Source organism: Monodon monoceros, unplaced genomic scaffold (genome assembly GCF_005190385.1).
Source record: "Monodon monoceros isolate NGI ecotype Baffin Bay Population unplaced genomic scaffold, NGI_Narwhal_1 Super_Scaffold_18, whole genome shotgun sequence".
Classification (NCBI taxonomy): Eukaryota; Metazoa; Chordata; class Mammalia; order Artiodactyla; family Monodontidae; genus Monodon; species Monodon monoceros.
In genome coordinates this window covers 135588860-135607021 of record NW_021703774.1, presented here as the reverse complement: position 1 = coordinate 135607021, position 18162 = coordinate 135588860, and the positions used below count along the sequence as shown (strand labels likewise).

The following is an 18162-nucleotide window of genomic DNA, read 5'->3' as shown; positions in this document are numbered from 1 at the left end:
TGGATGAGGTCATGAAACCAGCCCAGTTATAGAAGCAAACCTGCCCCACCAGGGCCTGGAGTGGGGGTCCCCCCTCCGGATCCTCTCCTGCCCACCCACCTTCTTGCCTCCCATTTCATCCTCCCTCACTGCGTCCTCCCTCTCTCTGCTCCTTCTACAGTGACGCGCTGCTGGGATGGGGGCCTGGGGCAAGCGCGGGCTGAGGGAGGACTTGAGCTCTGCCACTTTTGCCTGTGACTTTAGGGGGCTGGATGGCACCTGGCTCTGAGGATTCATTCTGTTGTTGTGTTGGCCCCTGCTTCTTTATCTCCTTTTAACAAAATTTTTCCACATTAAAAAAATTGAGGTATAATTTACATGTAGTAAAATTTCCCCTTTTTACTGTATAATTCTACTAGTTTGGAAAACACATAAAGTTACAGAATCACTACCATAATCAAGATACAGAACATTTCCATAATCCCCCCAGTTTCTCTCATTCCCCATTGTGGTCAAGCCTCTTCCCACCCCCAGCCCCAGGAAACCACGGATCAGTTTTCTGTCCCTTTAGTTTTGTCTATTTTGAGAATGTCCAATACGGAGAGTCATACAGTACATAACCTTTCAATCTGACTTCTTTCTCTTGGCACAAGTCATTCACTCGTGTTGAGTGCCTGTTTGAGTTTGTTCCATTTCGTAGTGAGTACCATTCCATCCTGTGCTTATGCGTGCAGTCACTGCTCCTTCAGACGCCTTCCTATCCACTTGTGCTGAATCTCCCCATTTTCATGGGAATGCGACCGAGGCTCAGAGAGGTTGAGTCACTTGTTCACAGTCACACAGCAATCAGTGGCAGCCCTGAGCTTCCAGCCCCGGTCCCCAGCATAGGCTGAGGAGGAGGCACGGGAACGAGGCTGCCCTCTGGCCCACGCAGGTCCGCCTGTACACTCTAGAGGAGGACAAGTTCTTCTCCTTCCACATGGAGATGCTGGTGCACGTGGACGCCGCCCAGGCCTTCCTGCTGCTCTCAGACCTCCGTCGGAGGCCCGAATGGGACAAGCACTACCGGTGAGGGCAGCGGGGTGGGGTGCGGAGGTGGGCCCTCAGGTGTCTCCTCCTGAGCCGTCCCCCCACTGTGCTCAGCGCCTGCCAGCCTTTAGCAAGGAGGGTGGGGGTGGGGCACTTGGTTATGTGTTAGGTGAGCATCAGAGTCAAGGGTAGTCTGAGCCCTCAGGGAAGAGCGTGAGCCTGGAATTGGAGTCGGGGGCCTGGGTTTAAGTCTTGTTCCTGGCCTAACTAACTGTGACCATGGCAAGTCATGTCTTTTCTGGGCCTCAGTTTCCCTCCTCTTAAAATGGGTACTTGAGGTGTGGGTTGTAGATTTGCACCCAGGGATAGATCAGTGATTTTCAAAGCGTGTTCTGTGGAGTTCTACCTTCCCAGAGGGGGCTCAGGGACTGCTTGGGGAGGTAGCTGGAAGTGGAGGGGGTGGGTGGGAACCCCTCCCAGACTCATGGTAACTCAGAGAATGGCCAATTTGCTGAATTTACCAAGTTTGCCAGTTCTTCATGTGGATATGTACATGAGTGTACAGGAATGTTATTTTTTAATGTAGTGAGTTCCTGAATATAAATGTTGTTCCTATAAATGCACTTGTTCCCCAAATTTATTGACTCTCCATGTAAGTTTTTGCTTAGGAAAATAGCCAAAATTTCAGTGTTTAATATGGGAATGTTAGAGTTGAAACTGGTATTTTTTCAAATCCCTTTCAAGTCACTTTCTGTTATGCCAACACCCTCCTTTGGGGGTTCTTTGATCATTTCTCCAATGGCTTATTAAGAGGAGCCTATATTCCTCAGTGTATCCATAAGAAGGATCTGTGCATTTGGAAATTCAGTAAGCAGGTCATTTGGTGAGTTGATATTTGGCAAATTGGCCTTCCCCTACCTTTCCCCATCTCTCTTCACCAAAGCAGGCCTGCTTGTAGCTGTTCACACACAGGCTTTCTGCATAAGGTTTCTTTGCAAGAAGGGCTGAGTTGCTTTAAAAAGCCCTGGTCTAGGTTTGCCTCAGGCCTGCTGGCCATGCCATCCTGGAAGCCTGAGAGGCGATTTGGTGGTGGATGTTGGGGAGAAGGGGTTGGGCATGTGGTAGGAAGGCTTCTTGGAGGAGGCGGGCTAGTGTGGGCCTTGAAGGCCCGATCAGATCTTGAGGCTTGATGGGATTGGGGGGTGTGTCCTGAGGGGAAGGGAGGCCCTAGCAGCTTTCCTCCACCCTGCCCACAGCTGCCCCGTTCCTGAGGCAGCTTCCAGGGTGGGCGGGAGAGCAAGGAAAATGTGGCGGGTCTGGTCGTGGTTGTGTGTGTCTCTGCGTGGATGTCCTTGTGTGTGTGCGCGTGTTGGTGTAAGCCTACGTGTGTCTACCTGGGCACATGCGTGCAGTGTGCCTGGGCCTGAGGGGCATAGCTCTGGCGCCCAACAGCCCAAGCACGTCCCACACCTGCTTCCTTATTAGCTCTGTGGCCGGAGGTGAGTTATTTCTCTGAGTCTCGGCCCCCTCGTCTATAAAATGGGGATACTAAGAGTACCAACTGCATGGGCTGATGTGGGGTTAAGTGAGATAGTACCCATAACGCTCTTAGAGCAGTGTCTGGCACACAGTGGGCGCTCACTAAATATTCAGCACTACTCCTAAATCATCACACATCTGTGTAGGGTATGTGCACCGGCACATAGACAGACACCCATAGTTTTGTGTGTGCATCGGTGGGTGTCTATCTATGCGTCTGTGCACATGTGTGCCCACGGGTGTGTGTGTCCATTTGCTTGTGTATGTGTCTGTGTGCCCGTGTTTATCTTATTTTCTGCCCTCCTGTGGTCCCTGCTGAGCAGTGTTAGGGGTGAAATATCCCCCAAGCACCTGCTCAGGGCAGCTGAAGCACGGGGGGGGCCTGGGCCAGATCTGCTCTCACACGAGGAGCTGGGGTGGCGCCCGTGGGTTTTGTACAGGAGCGTGGAGCTAGTGCAGCAGGTGGACGAGGATGATGCCATCTACCACATCATCAGCCCCGCCCTCGGCGGTGACCCCAAGCCCCAGGATTTTGTGATCCTGGCCTCTCGGCGGAAGCCTTGTGACAACAGGTGCGTGCCTGCCTTCTGGGGTGGGAGGTGGGCAGGGCTCATCTTCCTCCCCAGGGAGGGGACATCAGCCTAGAGTCAGCCCTCTGCTTCCTACTGGCCGCAGTGGTCTTACTGTGGGTAGAATGGAGGACATGGGGATGCCTGGCTCCTCTAGTCACTCATGCTCTAAAGCGGGGTGGTCTCTGTCCCTGGGGTAGTGAGGGTGCCTTGTCCCAGGCCACAGACAGGCCAGTTCTCACATGGCTGACTCCTTGGCCTCCAGCCTCTGAAGGCCCTGTGTTGGCTGAAGGGTGGTGAGGCTGTCAGCTGTGCCATGGTGGGGATGCCAGAGAGATGGCATCACTTCTGCTAGAGACAGGCAAAAAGATGAAGCACAAAAATCCCAAAGAGCAACACTGCTTCCTGAGTGTCTGCAGTGGAGGGGCTTTTCCAGAAAGTCCACAGTGCAGTCACGCTGGCTCCTGGTGAGTTCAGAGCTGCTAACCAACAGGCATCTCCTCTTTCCAGCTTGGCCCAGAGCCAGGCTCTGTGTGCCTCAGACTCTGGAACCAGGCCCTCACCCTCTCCTGTGTCCCCTCCACACCCTTCCTCCATTCCAGGGACCCCTATGTCATTGCGATGAGGTCAGTTACGCTGCCCACGCACCTCGAGACCTCGGAGTACAGGCGTGGGGAGACCATCTGCTCAGGCTTCTGCTTCTGGCACGAGGGGGACCAGTTGACCAAGGTGAGGCTGGGTGTCTCCTTTCCCCCTCCCACCCAGATTCACCCCAAAGCCACACTTGTGTCCAGAACTCAGCACTGTCCAGCTCAGACAGTTCCCGACTCAGGCTCCCCTGCCTGCCAGCAGTCTCTCTCTTCCAGCTCAGGGGAGCCTAGGAGTGTCAGGGGCTGAAAATGAGCCTTCATTAAGACCTAATCTGTGCTAAGCCCGAGGCCACTGCAGGGTCTTGGAAAAAGCACGGGACACAGAGGGCAGAGGCCCTGGGTTCTGATCTAAAATTCTATCTCCTCATTTACTTATTGTCTAGGAAGGATTTATATGGCTCTCAGCGCCCATAAAACTCAGCAGGGCAGTCGGTGTTAACTAAAGCGTAGGGGAGAAGGCTGAGAGTGGCTGGGCTGGGGATGCCCACTGCCCCTTCCTCAGCTCACAGTGGCTCTGAGACTCCCCCCCAGGTAGGGACTTGGACAGTGCTAGCTAACTTAACACATCTAAACTGACAAGCTCCTCAGGGCAATCCTTGGGCTTATTCTAACTTGCGGATGGCCCTAGAGCACCTTCATTTAAAAGGGATTCCGTGCTGGGCTCTGGAGACCCAGCCCCGGTCCTCCAGGGCCCCCCAGCTGACAGGGGAGACACGTGATGACAGTAGTGTGTGGTGACAGAGGGAAGCCAGGGTTGTCAGCACCCGGGGTGGGGGTGAGGGGTGGAGGAGGTCACACCCGCCAGTCACGCAGTCTTCTAAGGCCTCAAGTGCTGACTGGTATTTGCTGCCTTCCTAGCAGGCGACAAGGCTGCCTCCCGCCCGCCTCATGTCCGCTCAGCTCCCACCCCTCCCACTGCCCAGCCTCCCTGAGTGTGGCTTCCCATCCTGCAGGTGTCCTACTATAACCAGGCCACCCCAGGCTTTCTCAAGTACGTGACCACCAATGTGACTGGCCTCTCGTCTGAGTTCTACACCACCTTCAAGGCTTGTGAGCAGTTCCTCTTGGACAACCGGCACGATCTGGCCCCCAGCCTCCAGACCCTCTAGGCATCTTCAGTGGCCACCTCACGCCCAGCTCCCGCTCCATGTGGCCCTGAGGACACACACGCAGGGCACCGAGGGAGGCAGAGACATTTATTCCTTCCTGCCACCCCCGTGGCTCCACCAGCCCAGCACCCCTGGGTGGTCACTTTCTGCCAACATCCGCCAGCAAGTCTTGGTAGGAACTCTGGGGTAGCCTGTAGTAGACTCGGGTCCTCTCCACGGCCCTGGCTGCCAGCAGCACTGCCCGCACAGATGCATAGCTGCCCCAGCCAGGACTGTGTTCCACTGTGACAGTGGCCCGGGGGGAGGCTGCCAACAGCCTGGCCACGACTCCAGCCGTGCTCTGGCCCAGCGGCCCAGCCTGAAGCTGGAAGGACACGGGTTGCCAGAGGCCCTGGCACAGCTCCAGCATATCTGTGAGCAGCTGTTCCCTGTAGCCACTGCTCAGCACTTCCTCGGGCCAGCCTGGTGCCACCGTCACATGGGGGAAAACCTCGGCCACAGCTGTAAGCAGCTCCCTGCCAGTCACGTAGCCAGGGACCACAAAACTCCCGTGGGAGATTGTGGCCCCGACCCACACAGGCCTAGGCAGGTGGCCAAGGGTGGAGAGGGTGGCCAGTGTGGCCAGGGATGGCCGGAGGGCCGTGGGCTCTGCTATGTGCACATGGATGCCCCAGCGTCTGGCGCGCGTGGCCAGCTGCAGCAGGCAGAACTCCAGTGTCAGGACACGGCCATCTGGGGCACGTATGATGGGCACGGGGTCCCCAGCTGCAGGCTCCAGGAGGCCAGCTTCCAGCAGGATCATGCCTTCTCTGTCTGGAAGAGGCAATGGAGGCAGCAGCGGGGCAATGGGATCTGTCGATCAGATCTGGGTTCCAGGTGGAAGGGCTGCTTTATGAATGTGCCCGGGGCTCGTCAGAATGATACAGTGAGTTGCTAGCTCGGCTCTGGGCCCTTGCCTGTGGCTCAGCCCTGGGTCCCATGCCCGCCTCTCTTGCAGCGTGATGTGACTGAGGGCTCACAGGTGCTGAAGGCCCGGAGCCCCGCACTTTTGACAGCGCTGTACTCCCTACCTTGCAGCCGTGTTGCTATGGTAACGGAGATCTGAGGCAGCTTCCCCAAGTGTAGGAAACTTGTGGTTGAGCTAGGAGCACAGGGGCTGCAGGTGGACCTTACCTGGGAGTCGCATTGTCGCTGTGCTCCTGTTGCCCTGGATGTCAGGAACCAGCCACTCCACGCTCAGCCCCTCATCCCCAGGGAGTTGGAGAAAGGGGATCAGGCTGCCTCCTGTGTAGTAGCTTTGCTTCCGTGAGGCGTTCACTGTGGGGCAAATTGCCAGGATGAAGAGGCCGCTGGTCACAGAGCCCTTCTGTGCACCGCGCATCCTCTCTAAGCCTCACAGCAAGCTTCCTGGGAGCTGTAATTCCCTGTTTTCTAGATTACAGGTGATTTGCCCAAAGTCCTACAGCCAGTAGGCAGGGTTGCTGGGATTGGAACCTGATGGAGCGAGGTCCGTCTGGCCCCAAAGCTGGTATTCCTCCCCCTCACCAAGATGGCTCCCAAGGCAGGAGTGTTGGGTCTGATGGGTCCCCTTTGAGATGGCCTAACTGCCAGCTGTCCTAGGTTTGGAGTCAGCGGAGTGGATGTTTGGACAAGGTAGCGTCTGCATCACTGATTAGCAGGTACAGTGGAGGGGCCGTTCTCTGAAACGCTAGAGGAAACCTTAGAGGAACTGTATTACAAGGGGAAGCACATGGGGTTTGGAATTTGCTGGTTCCAGTAGGAGCTGTGCCACGTTCAAGCTGAATGACTTTGTATAAATTACCTAACTGCTCTGAATCTCAGTTTCCCTATCTGTAAAATGGAATCCCTGCTTCACAGATCTATAAAGCTTAGCATACTGTGCTGGGGTCTGGCATACAACTGACACTTAAAACGATCCCTTCCCCCATCCCTCCTAGGATTTTCCCCTTCCAGGGCCCCATCCCACCTAACTCTGCTGCCGTGTCTACCAAGTGCTGCCCTGTGCAGAATCCGGCCCCACCGCCCTTCCCCACGCTGCCCAGACCCCTCCCTACTGGCGAGCTGCTTGAACTGCGACAGGAGAGGCTCGAAGAGGTCATAGTAGACTTGGTGGGTGGCGGTGTTGTCCCGGACGTAGAGGAGATCGTCCACTGACACGGGGTCTGAGGTGGCCTGCCACAGCGTCAGGCTGTACCTGGGGTCCAGAGAGCCAGCTCAGTGCCTGCCTGGGCCCAGCAGCCCTCAGCCCCACTCCTGTGCTCAGAGCTGGACCCGAGCTGGGCAGGGGGGGAACACTACCCTGCTTCCTGGGGGCAGAAGAAGCCACAGAGGCCTCGGGAACGATGACTGAGAGTAGAGGCTGAGAAGGAGGGGAGATGGACTGCCCTGCCTCCTCACTTGGAGTGTCTATTTCTGGGTCCTGTCTTAGGAAGGAGACAAGGACAGAAGAGACAGGCGCAGGGGGTGGGGCTAGAGGTCAGGTATGAAGAGGGGAAGGGGGCGGCCTCCAGTGGGGAGAGGCTGAGGAAGGTGGGGCAGCTGGGGACAGAGTGCAGGGGTGGGGATGGGGCTTCCTCAATCCCTACAGAGCTATCTTGGGGCAGAGGCTGTAGGTGCAATCTGTGTAGCCCCAGGGAACAGCTGGCTTCCATGGGAGGAAGCTGTGGGAGGCAAATTGTGTCTCAGTGTAGACACTTTCCAACGGGCAGAGAGTTGTCTGTCAATGGACGGGCTGCCTCAGATGCTAGTGAGCTCCCCATTACCGGAGGCATACAAGGAGAAAGCAGGGACATTGTGAGCACCAGCAGAGGTTGGACCAGGTGATCAATAAGATCCTTCTAGCCATGAGCCTCTGGGATCTTCTGGGGGCATCAGTGCCTGGGAGCGGGTTTGGAGGGAGTGGGAGCTGTGGCAGGGGCCTGGGAGTCCTCACCTCTCAGATTGGCCCAGCAGCCAGCTGAAGTGGGGCCAGGCAGCCCGTACCATGACAGCCCGCACAGGGAAGGTGACCTTCTGCGGCAGTCCTTCCACCAGCCCCTGCATCTTCTCTACCATGGCTCGGGTATATGTCCCGTTTGGGAACAGGGGCAGGTAGAGGGTGGTCCAGCCTGGAGACAGGGTTGCCTTAGAATACTTCTCCTGGACCAAGGCCAGGAACCTGCAGAGAATCAGAGATGCTGGTCTTTTAGAGCCCCTTCCTCATCTCCCAGGTTCCCATCACAGTGCTAAGAAGAGACAGGATCTCTTGCATCTATGATATAAGGGCACAGTCCTAAAGAACAGAAATGGCTTGCTCAAAGTCCCAGAGTAGGGCATGGACTTTGGTGTTGGGGAGGTCTGGGTTTGGGTCCTGATTCTGTGACCTTGGGCAGCTCACCCAGCCCCTTTGATTCTCAAAGATGGCATCCTTTCAGGCAGGACAGGCCTTCGTAAACATACCCACATGGACGGGGGGATCTAAAGCCCCAGGTGTGGGATGTGGGTTCTCCCAGCTGTGAGAGTCTCTGAACTTTCATATTTTATTTAAAAATTTCATTCAGATTTTGCCTTGATGCAAATTTTAATAGGCAAATAATGTTACCCTCTCCCTCTCCCCAAATTATTGAGTAATTTTCTTCACTCCAAGAAGGTGAACCATTATTTATCTTGGGCCACTGACTACATTTTCAAACTGCTGCTTTCCAAATGCACCTCAGTTTGAGAATCGTGATAAATATTGGACGGATGGATTGTTGGCTGACTGCCTGGAAAGATGGATGGATGGATGGATGGATGGACGGTAAAGAGCATGGAGGTTAGAGTCAGATAGGCCTGGTTTTGAATCTTTCCTCTGCCAATTACTAGATTTAGGCAAGTCATTTAACTTCAGTGAGATATTTCCTGTATTAATAAAATGAAAATAATATTACCTACCTCATTCTCAAGTAAGAGTTAAGTGGTATTCTACAACTAGAGTACTTAAAACAGTGCCTGTGACACATAATAAACATTCAACAGATTGTGCCTCAATTATTGTCAGCTTTCTCATCTGCAAAATGGTGAGAAAAAATGCTCCTAACCTGGCATTGCTATGTGAAGATTAACTCAGATGTATGCTCTCCTTTTAAGTGGCCCTTTGTAAACTGGAGCACACCATGAAGCTGGTGTTACATGAGGGCGGTTGGTGGCAGTGCTGGGATTTCATGGGGGGCTAAGGAAGGAGTCAGTGCTTTAGACTTTTCTAGCAGGCCAAGTGTTGCCCTTGTCACTGGACCAGGCCCTGTTTGCCCTCCAGGAATAATCACTGTAGTAAGGGTGACAAACCTGTAATCCAACGGTGATAGTCCAACGAAATCAGGACTGTTAGGAGAAAGTGTGAGTGAAGGCCCTCAGCGGCCTTGGATGTCAGGGAAGTTTCTGGGACAGGTAATGACTGGGCAAAGGTTCATCAGGAAATGGGGGAAAGGCATTCGAGGCAGAGGGAATAGCACGTGTGAAGGCTCAGAAGTCAGACTACATGGTGTGGCTGGAAGCAAACTCAGCAAGGGTCCCCTGAGCACCTACTGTGCCAGATGTTGACGGAAGAGGATTGGACACAGCTGGGGCAGAGAGGCGAACACTCACTGTGTAGCATTGACTTCTATCGGGATGGCCATGTTGGGGCCCCTCAGGATGTCGGCATTGATCCACACAGGCCTCCGAACTCTCCCCTCCTCAGTCAGCCGCCGCAGGAGGTCCAGGGAGGGGCCCACGGCCTTGATGCTCTTGAAGTCTAGTTTGATGCCTGTGGGGAGAGGGCCAAGGGCTTGGGGAACTGGTCCCTCATGCTCAAGGAAGAAGGAAACAGAAGACATGACTTCCTGGGACAGAGAGAGCAGGTATGGTATGTGTGTTGGGGGCAGGGAGGGAAGACAGGGACCAGATTCTCGCTGGGTGTGAAGAAGGGTTTTCAAACAGGCAGAGCTAACCTGGAGAGAAAGGACTTGCCTCTGTAGGAATGAGCTCCCGTCCCCCATCACCAAGGGAAGGAAGCAGATGACGGGTAAGGGCTTGGGACTTGGGGCAGGTTCAGGGGTTGTCAAGCGTCGGATGAAAAGGGACTGTGATTCTTGGACAGGCAGGCTCAGAGGGTCCTAAGCCACCTGAGCCTGAACAGCAGGAGATGAGGCTGAGAAGTTAGAGCAGGATGTTGCAAGACAGGCCAAGGAGATCACACTTTGTCCTGAGGACAATGGGGAGCCATGGAGGGTTAAAGCAGGGGAGTGACGTGACAACTGGCATTTTGGAAAGCTCACTCAGGTAGGGGCTGAGTTTGGAAGCAGGAAGCCAGTGAGGAAGGAGGTCCAGGAGAAAGATGATGTGACTGGGACTGGATCAGGGGGTAGGCTTCAGGGTTAGAATTGGCAGGTGCAGCAGCTGAGCGGATGTGGAGGATGAGGGAGAGACATTAGGGTGATGCCTGGATTCTGACTATAACTGGCAAAGAGACATGGGAGGGGAAGGTGGAATTTGGCTTTTGAGCATGTTATATCCAGTTCCATGGATTCAGGGCCCAAACATGTTTGGCCCTTTGCAGCTTACCCTGCACTTTTTTATCCCTCGTCTCACTGATCTTCCCCGAGCCCAGGCCTCTAGAGCGGTGGGCTGGAAAGCCAAGGCAACGAGCAACTCCTGACGAGCACTGGACTAGCTTCCTAGTGGAAGGACCTCTGCACATGCAGCCTGAGGACCAGAGGGCTGGGCAGCTGGGGAGGGGTTGAGAGAGGTCCTTACCCTTCTGGGAAGAAGCCAGCACGGCCTCCAGCCACTGCTGTAGGGTGTTGTCACTGTAGATGGCTGGGGGGTGCGCCATGATGGGGACCCCTGTCTCATTGACTGTGCCGAGCCCTTCTACCGTGATGTCTGCCTCCAGGGCCACAGCGTCACCTGTGCAAGAGGACAAACTCCATCTTGATTGGTTCCTTTTTTTTTTTTTTTTTGCTGCACAACTTGTGGGATCCTAGTTCCCCGACCAGGGATAGAACCTGGGCCCCGGCAGTGAGAGGGCCGTGTCCTAACCACTGGACCACCAGGGAATTCCCAGATCATTTCCTTTTTTAAAGCAATTTTTCTCATCATCAAAGTATTACACATTTATTATAGAACATTTGGAAAATACAGAAAAGCAGAAAGAAATATTTGCCCACATTTCTAAATTTTTGCTACTAACAAATAATGATGCATATTTTATTCTGATTTTCTGATTATTTTTTATCCTGACTTGAGGAAAGCATTTCCATCATAGTTCATTTTTTGATGTATTTTCTTCCACTTTTATCTATTTATAGTTTTTACACAGTTGGGAATACTCTGCATTTATAATTTTGATCTTTTTCTTTCAATAGTGACACATTTTTTACAATCTTTTCTATGTTTCATTAAAAAAAAAAAGCTGCAAAAAACCCGATTGAGGGCACTCACCCTGCTTTAGTTAGCCACTCTCCCATTCCTGAGACATCCTAGTAGTTTCTAAATTTTTGCTACTAACAAATAATGATGCATGTTTTATTCTGATTTTCTGATTATTTTTTATCCTGACAAGGAATTTGAGTCAGGGCCATGCAGGGTGTTTTTAAGGCCCATACTAACAAATTACTGTCTAGAAAAATTCTTCTGACTCATGTTCCTGCCAGAAATACGTAAGCTGGCCCATCTCCAGCACACTTACAGCACTGAGCATCGTTATTTTTATCTTTTAAATGCACACAGTTAACTCCATCAGGTGGCTGTGTGACGCCTGCTCCGAGAGTTCAGTCCAGGAGGGAGCTGAGGCCTTTCAGTGAGAAGCAGGCCAGAATAGCCGGCCAGGGTCTCTGTCTAAGGAATGGAGTGGAGGGCAGGCGGGTCGCTCTCAGCTCCTGCCCCATTACAGACAGTTGGCATCAGAGGGCCTCTTGTGTTTGACACTCGCAGCCTCGTGACTTGAGCTCTGCTCCCCTCCAAGTCCATTCTGCACACGGCCACTAGAGTGAGTATTCCAAACACGTACCTGATCGTGTCACTCCTGTTAAAAAATCAAAACGTCCCTGCCCGTTGTCCTAAGAGTCCAAGCTAAATGCCTTACCATAGTCTGTGAGGTCCTGCATGACCAGGCCTTTCCCATCTCATCTCGAGTCCCTCTCTCCCTCAATCTCTAGCTTCCAGCCACTCCTGTTTCTCCAACATTAATGTGCACACGAATCGCCCAGGAACTGTTAAAATGCAAGTTCTGCTCAGTAGGTCTGGGGTGGGGCCCAAGATGTCTAACAATCTCCCCCGTGATGCCCATGCTGCTGGTCCGTGGCCCACACTTTGAGTATCGATGCTCAAATATCTTGTCTTCCCTTCTCTGGGCTCTTACACATGGCTGTTGTCTTGGCAACACTTCCCTCCGCAGCTTTACTAGGCCACCTCCAGCTCATCCGTGGGTGTTGGCTTAAAATATCAAGGAGGCCATCCCTAAACCACACATCCAGTCTAAGTTAGGTTGCCAGCTTCTCCTCTGAGTGCTCAGCCCCCATGTAATCACTCATTTAGCACAAGCTTTCCTGAGTGTAAGTGTCAGGGAGCAGGGTCCGGGTCTGTGTTGCCCATCACTTGGATTTCCAGTGCCAAGACAATAATAGGCCTAAAAAAGGAGCTTCAAAAATGTTTGTTGGATGATAAAAGACTGAATGAATGGGTGATAGAAAAGTTAAGGTCAACCAGCGCAGGTTCAGAAAGGTGATAGCGCTTGCCCAAAGTCGCAGAGAATTTTTGCAGATTTCTTTAAAATCTAGGTGTCTGGATTTCCAGGAGGGGGAGGAAGCTGAGTGCCAGGCTGTCCCCAGCACTGAGCCAGGCACTTTGCATTGTCCCACTTCATCCTCATATTATACCTCCTGCCCAGAGCTCTGGACTTCCTGGAGTCCTCACTGGCAAGATGGGGATGAGCCTCCCTGGACCGTGACTACAGGACATGGACATAAAGGCATGTTGTAAACTGTGAAGGGCTATATGAAGGTAGCCTTTATTTTTATGGCTTGAACACAAAGCACTTTCTTTTCTTAACTTTCGGTTACCTGGGAATGCAAAGAGAGGGGTCCAAAGAGTTTGGGGCCCATCAAGGCCCAGAGAAGCCAGGCCCGAGGGGGCAGCTGGGCAGATAAGAGGGTAGTTCAAGAGAAAGAATACTGGCCTTCCCTGGTGGTGCAGTGGTTGAGAGTCCGCCTGCCGATGCAGGGGACACGGGTTCGTGCCCCGGTCCGGGAAGATCCCACATGCTGCAGAGTGGCTGGGCCCGTGAGCCATGGCCGCTGAGCCTGCGCGTCCGGAGCCTGTGCTCCGCAACGGGAGAGGCCACAACAGTGAGAGGCCCGCGTACCGCAAAAAAAAAAAAGAAAAAGAAAACTGCTTAAAAAAAAGAGAATGGATACTGAGGGGTCTTCTTCCCCATCTAACGGGAGCCAGTTCCGGTCTGGGGAGGGTGGGGGCACGCTGGGCGGGAGCTAGGGCTGGAACCCAGGTCTCTGAGGCCCGGTGAACCTCCGATGCTGCTGCCTTGCTTGACTTTCACCAGCTGCCTTCCTTGAGACACTGTGAGCCCCTTGAATACAGTGCCACATCTCACTCATTTCTAAACCTCCTCCTGAGCTGGGTGCAGAGTAGGCGCCCAGCAAACGCTCAGTGAAGTGGACTAAAGACTGATGGACCTAACCTGCCTCCTTGCGATCGCCACCTGGATCCAGCTTCCTCCCGAAGTCTTCTCCCTTGTCATTTACACCTGTTGTGTGCCTTCCAGATGCTGAATCTGGGGGGCCAACTCGCTTGGTTGGGGGTGTGAAGGAACAGGAGATGAGGAAAGGATGAGGTTTCTGCAGCCACAGTAAGAGTCCTTGTCCTCAGGGGCGCAGTCAGGTGGGAAGGAGTGATGCTCTCCAGAGGGAGCCCACAGGAAGTTACCAGACCCTCCTTCCCCTCCCCCACATGCCAGGAGCTCTATGCATCACGTCGGGCAGGAGAGCGCTGTGGCTGAGTGTACAGATCCTGAACCCAAGGCTGCTAGCTTCTAGTCCCAGCTCTAACCCCTGCAAGCTGTGTGATCTTGGGCAGGTTGCTGGACCTCTCTGTGCTCCCTGTCCCCTCGTTTACTAGAAGTAAATAATAAAATATCCTTTGTTAGGCATTCACTAAGTATTAATTATCATTTACGTGGAGTAGCTCACTTAACTAGGGTGAGCACATGTCCCCATTTGCCAGGGATAGTCTGGTGTATTCCTGTTGTTTCAGCATAATTATTAATAATGACCTCTTTCACTATCAAAAGTGCCCTGGTTTGGATGATAAATGATATGGTCACCCTACCAGCCCACATTTTGCAGAGGGAAAAACTGAGCTGCAGATGGGATGGGTGAAGTCACCTGCCCCAAATCACTCCTCTGGTAAATGATAAAAGGTAGAATTTGAACCCAGTCTGTCTGCCTCCTAGGCCTTTGCTGTGGCCCCTCCCCTCCACATGGGTGTCCAGTCACGTTCAAGGTGACTTCACCGGCCTAACCCTGGCCTACCATTGGCTCCCCCCGAGGGTCCCCACCTCAGTTGTGGAGCCACCCTCCTCCCAGAGACCTACCCCAGGGACCTAGCAGGACCCTCAGGGAGAAGACTGGGCCTGGGGTCCTCCACACCCCTGCAGCTATGCTAAGGGGTGCCTCTGCACGCTCCATGCTGTTGGGCACTGCCTGGTTGGGGCCCTTAGCTTTCTTCTTGGCCAAGGTCCCAACTTGGTGGGGCCTGATCCCTTACCTGCTGCCCCAGGGCTGACCTGGGATGAGCCTGGGGCTGGCAGATCCTCTTTGCTTTCCCTCAGGCCTTATCTGCCAGATAAGAGCCCTCCCTCTTGCCGGGGAGTTCTCTGGCCTCTTATCACCCAAGTCTGGCCATTAGCCTCCCGATCCTGAAGCAGCAGCAAACTGGCTCCACCCAGCCTGTGGTGGCCTCTCCTCTGCTGACCACCAAGCCTGCCTCCTCCAGGAAGTCTCCCTAAGGACTCATTCATTCATTCAGCAAACCTTTCCCAGATGCTCATTCCCAGGCTCTCTGCTGGTGACTCTGCTGGAGTAAGAGCCAGAGGCCTGGCGCCTAGGTCTTCCTCTGCTTCAGACCTACTGTGTGACCTTGGACAAGACCCTCTGGATCTCACTTTCCTAAACTTGAGGGATTTTGGTTGAGCAGTGGTTCTCAAAGTGTGATCCTGGGGCCAGCAACATCAATGTCACCTGGGAACTTATCAGAAATGCAACTTTTCAGGCCCCACCCCGGAACCACTGAATCTGAAACTCCAGGGGTGGGGCTAGCAATGTGTTTTCTGAAGCACACTCGAATCTGGGGACCCTTCCTTTCATCTGGAATAGTCACTGCCTTAGAGTTTACAAGCACATACATGAACATGATCTAACGAGCTTCCCCATAGCCCTGGAAGAGTGAGATCTTCCCTTTTGAACAGGGCCAGGTGTAATGCAGTGGTTTAGAGCGTGGGAGCTGACCACTGGGTGCTCCAATGCTGGCTTAGCCACTTTCAAACAGTGTGACCTTAGTGAAGTTAGGTAAGTTACCTAACTTTTCTGAGCCTCCATTTTTCTCCTGTCGAATGGCACCCACAAAACAGGCTGCTGGTAGTCCCAGGAGACCCACGTGGAATGTGAGTGTGTGTCCCCACAGGGAGTGGTTGCCCACTGGCTGCCGTAATCATTCTGAATCAGAGGCTCAGGAGTTACACAACTTGCTCAGGCTTCCACAGCTCGTTTTTGGTAGCGCTGGCACTCAAACATCTTCTGGCTCTTTAGACTTTGAGGACAAAGGCCTCCTTAGCAGGGAAGCTGTCTCCTGACAAGGCCTGGGAGGAAGGGCAGGATGTGACCTTGGAACCAGACATCTCTGCACAACCTGAGCCAGTCACTTAACCCCTGAGCCCCCACTTTCTCAAGTGGAGGATGGCAAGAATGTGGCGATACCCATCCTAATGCCACCTCATAGGTAGTGCTGTCTTAGCCCCACCTCTGCTCTCCCTCCATTGCCTCCACCTCTGCCCCGGCCTGCCCCAGTTCTGGCAACTGGACTTACTGCTGAGGGCAGCCCTCATCTCCTTCTGGCTGTTGGCAGCATGGTACCAGGTGACCAGAAGGCCATCGTGTTGGCTGATCTGACCCAGGCTCAGCAGGTAGTCCAGCATGTCCGCGTCGGAGCGGCAGACCGCATCCTGCTCACAGCCTGCAATCAAGGCGAAGGGAACTGTCAACATCAGCTCTTGCCTCAGACCAAGACTCTCATCCGTACATCCTACTAACCCTTCTTGGGCCCCAGGGAGTATCTAGCACACCATCTAGCAGAGACAGTGGACCCCAGATTCATCAGAGCTGGGAGAGGGAGAAATACATGGGGTCCTGGGCACAATGATGCTCTGAACCAGCCTGCAGATGTTGGGAAGTTCACTGATAAGGGAACATTTAAGGGAGACCTAGAAGGATGGGTGTGTAACTTTGACCAAAATAGGGGACTAGGTTATTTCAGACAGAGAGAACAGTATAAGCAAAGGTTTGACTGTAGGAAATATATGGTTGCCTAAAGGAATGGCCATTGGCCTGGTACAGAATGCAGAGAAATGGAATAGGGCAAGATTGGAAGAGGGCTGTGATCCAGTTGTAAATGGCTCTGGGCGCCAGCAAAGGAGTTGGGTGTGTGCTGGAGACAGCAAACTAGGTTTATGTTTAGAAAGATCTCCTTACACAGTGGTTAAGAATCTGCCTGCCAACGCAGGGGACACGGGTTCGAGCCCTGGTCCAGGAAGATCCAACATGCCACGGAGCAACAAAGCCCGCGTGCCACAACTGCTGAGCCACGTGCCGCAACTGCTGAGCCCACGTGCTGCAACTACTGAAGCCTGTGTGCCTAGAGCCTGTGCTCCGCAGCAAGAGAAGCCACTGCAATGAGAAGCCCATACACTGCAATGAAAAGCCCATACACTGCAATGAAGAGTAACCCCTGTTCGCCACAACTAGAGACAGCCCATGCGTAGCAATGAAGACCCAACACAGCCAAAAATAAATAAATAAATAAATATTAAAAAAAGAAAAGGAAAGATCTCCTTGGTGGCAGACCGAGCATGGGCTGGTGTGAGCAGGCTGGCAGCGGAGACTGTGTGGGAGGGGGAGGGCTGCTGCAGGGGTCCAGCAGGAGACAGAGGCTTGAGAGGTCATGGTGGGCAGGGATGGAGGGTAGAGGATGGGAAGGAAGAGCCTCGAGGCACAGGACTGAAGATACAGGCATGAGGCAGGAGGAAGAGAGGAGGCTGCTCCCAGGTCCCCATGTGGATGGAGGACCCTTCACCAGGAGACGGCGCAGAAGGGAGAGGGAAAGTTTAGCTCAGTCAGCTGAATATGAGATGCCTGCATGACCCTCCAAGAAGGAATGTTCATCTGGGGGCACAGAAGGAGGTCTGGGCTGAAGACCAAGGTTCATTGGTCCTCAGGTAACTGAAGCCTGGTAAAGAAGGAAGGGAATGTTAATGGGACTGTCTGTTGGGAATCAAGTCTTGGTGGGGTTGGTGATGGGAGGGGCAGGTAGAGCTGTGGATGGAGGAGAGTCTTCGTAGGGAGGGGAGAGGAGGCCATCAGGGCTGTCAATGGGGACAGAACCTTCTGGGGGCAAGGAGTGAGGGATGGGGGAAGCCGACCAGATGGCATGACTGGGAAGCTCCTACCTGGCAGGATGCCCTGCTGCAGCGAGAAGCACAGGATCATCCCGATGGTGAACACCAGAGCCACACTGGCACTGCTGACAAGGGCCCACTTCGAGCACCCCTTCTTGTAGGCCATGATGACCCTCTCTGGGAAATGCCCCACACTCCTCGCGGTGCAGTCTCCTGAGGCTCTCAGAGCTAGGATCGGATGGGAGGCAGGAGCCTTAGCAGCACCTAGTTGTCCCCTGGCCGGCCAGGAAAATGTCCCAGAAGACAGTTCCCGAAGTCCCTCCTACCTTCCCGCCCTCCTCCTCCTCCTCTCTCTCTCCCAGGATCTTAACGGGTCAAGCAGAAAATCCTGCCACCTTCAAAATGACCTTTGAGCACATTAAGAGTCAGCAGAAGATGTTAGACTGAGCCCCACCTGCTGCCTGTCTGCCCCTGCCTGGGAGTTGGGGGACCAGGGATCTAGATCCAGCTTGACTTTGCTTTCCTGAAGACCTGGAGGTTTTCTGCCCCTGCATAAAAGGAGACACCTAGATGGTTCTTCCTTCTTT

At 53.6% G+C, this 18162-nt stretch overlaps 2 protein-coding genes and 1 non-coding gene across 4 annotated transcripts in view; 1 reads left to right on the top strand and 2 right to left on the bottom strand.

Annotated features, from left to right (window-relative positions):
• The window catches only part of ACOT11 (acyl-CoA thioesterase 11), a 52870-nt gene extending 46820 nt beyond the window's left edge, over positions 1-6050 (top strand). For both annotated transcript variants that reach the window (XM_029229637.1, XM_029229636.1), the window contains exons 13-16: positions 914-1047; positions 2988-3119; positions 3719-3845; positions 4720-6050. In XM_029229637.1, coding sequence (XP_029085470.1) covers positions 914-1047; positions 2988-3119; positions 3719-3845; positions 4720-4875 — 549 coding nt within the window. In that variant the 3' untranslated portion in view covers positions 4876-6050. The remainder of the gene's footprint in view (positions 1-913; positions 1048-2987; positions 3120-3718; positions 3846-4719) is intronic.
• On the bottom strand, positions 4950-17741 carry FAM151A (family with sequence similarity 151 member A). Its single transcript, XM_029227000.1, has 8 exons — positions 17627-17741; positions 15991-16137; positions 10648-10800; positions 9499-9658; positions 7829-8053; positions 6951-7090; positions 6049-6192; positions 4950-5688 (listed from the first exon to the last, which is right to left on the bottom strand). The coding sequence occupies exons 1-8, from the start codon at positions 17739-17741 to the stop codon at positions 5015-5017; spliced, it is 1758 nt and encodes a 585-aa protein (XP_029082833.1). The 3' UTR covers positions 4950-5014.
• Positions 10878-10949, bottom strand: TRNAE-CUC. The gene has a single exon. It is a non-coding gene; the product is annotated as a tRNA-Glu (tRNA).
• Positions 17742-18162: the final 421 nt, after the last annotated feature.

Excerpts from the sequence above, each read along its gene's own strand:
- FAM151A (XM_029227000.1), bottom strand. The coding sequence starts at position 17,741 with ATGGCCTACAAGAAGGGGTGCTCGAAGTGGGCCCTTGTCAGCAGTGCC. Across the intron at positions 16,138-17,626 it reads GCAGCAGGGCATCCTGCCAG|GCTGTGAGCAGGATGCGGTC; the intron begins GTAGGAGCTTCC and ends CCTTGATTGCAG. Across the intron at positions 9,659-10,647 it reads GCTGGCTTCTTCCCAGAAGG|GCATCAAACTAGACTTCAAG; the intron begins GTAAGGACCTCT and ends CTCTCCCCACAG.